Source organism: Tubulanus polymorphus, chromosome 2 (genome assembly GCF_964204645.1).
Source record: "Tubulanus polymorphus chromosome 2, tnTubPoly1.2, whole genome shotgun sequence".
NCBI lineage: Eukaryota > Metazoa > Nemertea > Palaeonemertea > Tubulaniformes > Tubulanidae > Tubulanus > Tubulanus polymorphus.
In genome coordinates this window covers 31,052,028-31,059,373 of record NC_134026.1, presented here as the reverse complement: position 1 = coordinate 31,059,373, position 7,346 = coordinate 31,052,028, and the positions used below count along the sequence as shown (strand labels likewise).

The window sequence follows — 7,346 nt, the reverse complement described above, 5'->3', positions numbered from 1 at the left end:
GAGGTCGCAAACCTCGCGTCCTCCAAAGGATGGTTTAATCCAGGGATATTTCCATTAAATGGGAGTAATAACTAAAATTGGCCTTCTTTACGATAAGAAGTTCGCCTTTTTGACACGGCACTTTTAAATAGATGATTTTCAAAAGAATTTGTAACAAGTTATACATATCTAAATAGAATTAGTAAGGTACGCTCGCTTTCTTAGAAGAGTCTGGTTCTGAGCCCAGTTTCACAAAAAAAAGTTTAACTAAAATTTTTGCTGTAATTGCCATTGGTTACTTCGTATTTTCAATGAGGACAACAATTCAAACTTAACCGTTTTAGGCTTAAACTTTTTTGTGAAACTGGGCCCTGATCCTTGTTATGTTATCGTATGCTTGTTCGGTGTTTGTGTACCTTACAACGAAGCTGGGGTTTGATTTTGAAATCGGCAATCGGAATAAATCGTACTATAGTTGGATGTTTCGATCGAGGGTGTAACTGGACCCATTCCAGCATACACACACTCGAGTTGTTCGTCGTATAAAGGTTGCGCTCAGTGCAATAAGGGGCAGTTACTGACGGAGTGCACCGTAAAAACCTGACCGAGTGAAGAAAACTGCCTCTGACTCATTACATAAGAGAACAATGTAATCTCAGTCGCGTGCTTGCTGTCTAGTTTTAATTAAAATAAAAGCCTTAATTACCAATTAAGTAGACAGCGGTGGACATAAATTTAGACGGAATGACCTTAATGATGATCCCCGTGCCAGATAAATATCTCAATACTTCACGGTGGTCCAGGAGAACAACTTGGCGCGCGTTGCGTCAATTCATTTTGCTTCGTATTATTTTCAGATGAAAAAAATATTTGATAAATATCTATCGATTTTTTCTGACTGGTGACTGTTTGTTTTATTCATTCTCTGTTAGTTTATACCTTGTTAAAGATTAGGTTACGATGCTTCATGTTGTGATTTTGTTTTTTTCTACAGTGTCACCGACAAAGAGATCAAATTCCTAAAGATGCTTATCCATCCTGCGACGATTTTGCGCGGACGTTTGCGCAATATTTTGGTTTACCAGAAATAGTACCAGTGATATTGGACCACACTAATCCGACTGTTAATGATGACTTGGCTGTAAGTTATTCATTTTTAACTCATTTTACTATTTTAATCTCAGAGAAAAAAATGTAGAATTCTTTTCAGGTTAAAGAAAACCCGTAATATGAGGAAGAAAATATGAGAGTATTATGAGCTATTTTCAAAACCGTCTCATAATTGAGTGGACACGTCAAACACTAAGTAGTTCACTTCAGATTGAGGGTGTTTCTTCTCAATTTGAATTAGACGGTTACCTGTCTATTGAAACCGACTATCCGGTTACCACGTAACTAACCTTCAGTTCCACAGTTGTTAGAAATTAATTAAATATGTGGAACTGCAGATCCTGGAACTTGTTCCTCACAGTTCTGGAGTTAATATTTGACTAAGAGTCATCAAAAATGAATTGAATTTTAACTCGTCACAACCTTGGAAATCGGTGCAGAATTTTACCCAATTAAGTTTTTTTTCCACGGAAAGAAATTCACCCCTGATATTTGCCAATATTGACATAAGAATAAATAGAATATTGTAGACTGGTGTAGGCGTAAGCGATGGTCAAGTGCCGTATATTCACAAATAGATAATAGATCGCGTGTCAACGACGTCCCATTCCTCTCTCTCATTAACTATGTAACATTCTTGTCAAAATCGAGGATACAAGACTAGAAAACGACGTCTAAATATAGGAGGGAAATATGGATAAATCCATCAATGAGTTTCCGAAATGGTAGCAGCAGCAGCAGCAGCTCACGCAATACGAGTCACAGTTACCCCACCCCCTCCCCGGCATTCACTCCACCCCCTCCCTTTTCCAACTCTTATGCATATCTTCTTCAGCCTGGGTGTCCCTCATCTTGGAGTTTCAGTCTGATTACTTCAAACCCTCATCGACTAATTCATTGTTCCTCCATGATTAGAACAAATTCTGGAACAAATGTCGCCTTTTTGGCAAAATCATATAATGTTTCATGCACCTTCTCAAAAACCTTTCATATACAAAACCTTGTAAATTCATTTATGATAACATGTTTTCTGAACTGATTACACCAGTGTTTCTTACATCAGATATTGCGTGTCTTCCCGACCTGTAATTTTGAAATGCATTCATTCATTTAAAAGAGACAAATTGATGTAATTGCAGAAATGAATAAAACCTTGCCGCGTATGGGTCTTGCGCACCATGCATACAATCAGTATCTATTTAAAGATAAATACATCCAGGATTAGATATCTCAATGTCTTACTGCATAGTTAAATATATATATCATATGAAATGTACGTAAAGCTATTTTTCACACGGGATTTTGTTGTTTTTAAACTTTCAGATAGCGTTAAATAGCGGTTTGAGAGTGATGACTCAATACAAACATATAATAAATCGAGTCTATGAAATGGAACATCGAGTAGTTTGTACGTTATATACATTGGGCGGTAACCCGTGCCCGAGTCATACGTGTCCCGAAGGTGAAGTACATCATCCAAACCGGTTCTTGTGCGAGTTAGAGAAAGTCAGTCAACGAATTGAAGCCTTCCTTGCCAACCTTAAATATGTGGTAAGTCTTAATCCGTTGAAGAAACGGTTTGATAGCTTCCGTATAGAGTGTGGTTAGCGAGGACAGATTGGACTCGGTTCCAAACCGCAAATGGTTCGATGAACACAATGGTTGGTGGTATGATTGACATTTTGTCTGTTCGAAAAAAACAAAAGATATCGAATGAGTTTTGTTAAAACTACGGCAGCAGATGGTCATCGGGGACCAGACTCCTGCAGGGGTCGGTATAGATGTGGTTTTTGGGTTCCGATCAAATATAACGCGTTAATCTCACCGGACGAATCGTACGAAGCCTTTTTAGTTTAATCTGTTTATTTGCCAAGGTGTTTAAGGATGGTTGAGCAGTGGGCGCCACAATCATCTAACATCTGTACGTTTTAGCAACTTCTGTTGATGAGGGGATTGGTACTCGATGAATATGATGATTATTTTGGTATACATTACATCACACTCCGGTTTAATCTTCATCGTGTTTATTTTATCGTGAAAGTGTAAATTTTGTGGTTTTCTCGACAGAAGGGTTTAATGATATAAACCTACTTTCACACTCTGAGATCGGTCCCTACATGAGTACAAACACGAGGGCGCGTTTATGCAACGCCTTATTCTAGAGGACCTCAACAACTATTCGAAATACTTCACTCCGCATTCGTTATAATTTGTCATCATGATCATTGACCTTTTGTTAATAGGATAATGTTACGATATGTAATGCTCTCTCTCAAACACCCGCACATTGTCACAGATTCAATATGTATGAACACATTACATTCACAGGGAAGCTCAATTTTATGTATATTACATAAACGCTCCCATCACGCGAGGAGCTTGTGACAATCTGTAATAAACCGGGGAAATGCCTATTGGATTTTGTAATACGAGTTATTCATACAAATTCGGTGTTAAAATCTAGATTCCCCAATTGAAGACTAGAACTTGAATTATCATCTGGACCCAGTTCCACAGTTGTTCCACAGTTACACTTATTTGTGAGTTAGGATTTTACTTTAAAACATTCAAAATTAACTAATCTTTCACCCAGAGTTTTAACTGGCACAGCCACTGTCCAACTGGACAATTGACTTTGTTCGCTGAATGTCATCATCATTCCACCTGATTAGGAAACGGCCAAAACTTTACGGCATCAGTTAAATTATTTTTTGGAATTCTTCTCATAGACCATAAAGATATTTCATCATGTTGCGTTATCTTGCTTCAACGTTCTCACTGGGTATTTATTGATGATACTTTGCTGAATGACAATTTATTCATACTTCCATCGTATTCAATGCTTTCATTTTATCGTTTTAGATGCAAAATCTTGACGTAAAAATTGACGGATCGACGCTGAATTCCGAGGGCTACGTTCCGCCTAAGATAGACACTGAAAGCGCCCGTATGGCGTATACATTTGCTGCAATACACAGATTAGTGGACCAATCAGGACAACTGAAATACGATAGCGTTATTGAATGAAGGAATTGTTAAGTGTAAATCCATGATATGGTTAACATCCGATACGGCCACATTATCGGCTAGAAGTTCGTTTATCGCGAACCAGAAGCAGAAGAGCATGAGATCGTGAAATACTATCTTTCTCAATCGGGAAAAGGTGACAGAATAATAAGGGTCGACAGTAATGGTGGTGATGGTGAACACGTTGAAATCGCCGCCCGGTAGAACTTCCAAACTTTAACCTTTAAAACAACGAATTTTCGTGTTATAAACCGCGTAAGCTTAGTGACAGTAGCCGTTCATAGTTTTAGAGTTAATGGGCTTTAATTAAAGTAGTTATGTTCTCAACATGCATTTATAAAAGACAGTCTTGTTCCTCCGCTGGGTTCGGAATACGAACATTGTATTTTTGGGTTGTTATAGGATTTCAGGGATCATCTCTTAGTTTGAACCACCGCGTTTGAACAATGTTTAAATGAAAACTCGAATCTCACACGTTGTTTGTCTGTTTTACGTTAACGCTATTGCCACTTGAACTCATTGTCCAATCGTCGCAGAATCGATTAACGTCAAAAAATATCCGTTTATGTTTTGAGTGTATGATAAAATTTGAAAGCTGATCAAATTTTATAAAGACTGGTGGAGACAGATTCAGTAGATTTTATCATTTCCCTTCAGTGCAATCTGTTTATGTTGGAAGAATACTAAACAAACTAAGGCTAATTCTATAACATTCTAACTAAAATTGCCACATCTGAAAAATGTCATTTATGTTTATCCATCCGGAAATAGTAGTGCAAGGCATGTTTAACATATTTTGGGATTTTTAAGATATTTTCTAATTGGCAGCCATCTAGATTAAGGTCAGTCAGATGAGAAACCACGTTATGTACAAATGGCCAAAGTTCAAAGAATAGAAATCCGTTTTATAGGGCCGTATTTAGCGGGGGGGGGGGGGATTTTGGAAAAGTGCCCTTTTTCCAAATATTGTTGTTATATCAACTGCCCTTTTTCGGGTATCTCTGCCCCCCCTAAAATTAAAATGCTACGGCTCAGGATGTTCTACTGAAGATAGATTTAAGTATTGGCCCGAGCATTGGCCGCGAGATGGCTGGCCCTACCGCGAGATGGCTGGCCCTACCGCGAGATGGCTGGCCCTACCGCGAGATGGGTGGCCCTACCGCGAGATGGCTGGCCCTACCGCGAGATGGCTGGCCCTACCGCGAGATGGCTGGCCCTACACGTGAGATGGCTGGCCCTACACGCGAGATGGCTGGCCCTACACGCGAGATGGCTGGCCCTACACGCGAGATGGCTGGCCATCCTGGTGGTTCTAAAAGCCTGTATTCTCCAAGTTATTGATGAATCTCGGCGATAATTTTCAGGCAGCATTTATTTTTGTCGTTTTGTTACTCGTATTTATGTATATTTAATACTAACTTATTGCCAGCTTAAAGTGTATGTGTGTGTGTATGGTACGTGTGTTATAATAATATAACGACAAATGACTTCAAAGCGTCAGTCTTTATCTATTTATAATGTATTGTACAAGAAGTAACTAAATGTACTATTCTTTACGAAGGATCCGTGAAGCTGAGACAATCAGAGTCAGTGTATTTATATGTATAAACCATCTCGGATTGTCGAGCCCATTCCTGTCGTCATTGCAACCGACTCAATTATACTATTAATTATAAGAACGATGTTTGAGTAGGTGTCGCGTCGGTCTAATACTAAACTACAGTAGAACTCGTTTCATTCGGATTTTTAAATCCGGATTTTCATTAATAAATTCGGATGAAATATTCGGTACATTTAAAACCTGGAACCGTGTTATTCATAATTCGAATTTTGCTTAATTCGAAGAAATCTGGGGGCGGTCCTCGAGTCATCCGGATTAAGTTAGTTTTACTGTAGCACAATTTTGTTGCTCGAATTCCTAAAGAGTTTGAAGTATCGAAGCTTCTTTATAATTGATGAATTGCGGCCGGTCAGATGTGAAAGCTGAATGTATGAATGAGTTAATATTAAAGTGTTCTGAACTAACGCGATCCGGATGTATTTTACTTATCTATAGTTTCAGAGATAAACTGCCGGTAGTTTTTGAACCCGAACAAACGATTAATTGAGTTGATATAGTTAGATATATCGCGTTGAAGACAGACTTAAAAGTGAAAGATAAACTGCTATTGATGTTTGAGGTGGAAAAAATACGCTCTTCAATTCTTCGTTTGTTCTTGATAAACCTTCGTTTTTTGTTGTTTAAAAAATGTTTGAGACACACAAAGAACTAAAACGCTATAATGATGTGCGTGCTTCATAGTTTATCATGAAATGTTGATATTTACGGCTAGTGTTTTTCATTCATACGTCAATGAACTTAGTGACTCCTTAAACTGTACGTGCGTTACCCGAGGTAGCGATCTTTCCTTTCATTACAAATCATTTATATATTCTGTAAATCAGGGGCCAGTTTCATGAAAAAGAAACGGGTATTCTAAAGAAAAAATCGGATAGGTTTTTGAATTATTGTCCCGATTCAGCGCATGAAGTAACCAAAATGGCGACTTAACCAAAGACTAGAGTTTATATATGAGACTGGTTCCCGGTGTGAAATATCAGCTTTATGTTTGAACCGCTGATGCGTGTATTTTGGTATGTTTGCTGGATAGTTTAATTTGTTGTAGCTTTGTTTGACAAATTGTTCTTAACTTTGCCCTGATGCATCCATTGAAGGTTTCTTCTATCTGTCAAATTTTCAAAAATGTTTAAGCCCCTCTTTGATGGTATATCGGGTCTATATGAAGATGTTCTGATAATTCCGAATTTCACAAATTGATATAGTACGTGACGTCTCTGCGTGCTCTCTCGGAATCGAACACAACTGCTAAACTGAATTAAAAAGTCGAAGTTGACGGCCATCTTACGTCCAATGTGACGTGTGAACAGTAACGGTGACGTCCGCGCATAACCTCGGCAGGGATTCGATCTGGCCATCAGGTTCGAATCCCAGTCGACGACCTACCTATGAGAATCTTTTAGGCTATTGTATGAAAATCTTGAATCATGGATGGAAATGCATCACTGGCAAGCGATGTTTGTGTCGTATTGCGTTAGTTTTACTTGTGTAAAATCTCATGTAAGAATTTTTTATTTTCTATTTTTATACGGGGAGAGAGATTGTCAATGATCAGATTGGTGAGGTATAATAATACACGTTACTGAATCAGTTTCATGTCTGTGATATCATT

The 7,346-nt window shown here is 38.3% G+C and overlaps 1 protein-coding gene across 1 annotated transcript; it reads left to right on the top strand.

The window, feature by feature from the left end:
- Positions 1 to 1,057: 1,057 nt before the first annotated feature.
- On the top strand, positions 1,058 to 4,990 carry LOC141900451 (uncharacterized). The gene is made up of 3 exons (XM_074787370.1): positions 1,058 to 1,120; positions 2,413 to 2,640; positions 3,952 to 4,990. Exons 2-3 carry the CDS (start codon positions 2,440 to 2,442, stop codon positions 4,114 to 4,116), a joined length of 366 nt encoding a protein of 121 aa, XP_074643471.1. The 5' UTR covers positions 1,058 to 1,120; positions 2,413 to 2,439; the 3' UTR covers positions 4,117 to 4,990.
- The last annotated feature ends 2,356 nt before the right edge of the window (positions 4,991 to 7,346 follow it).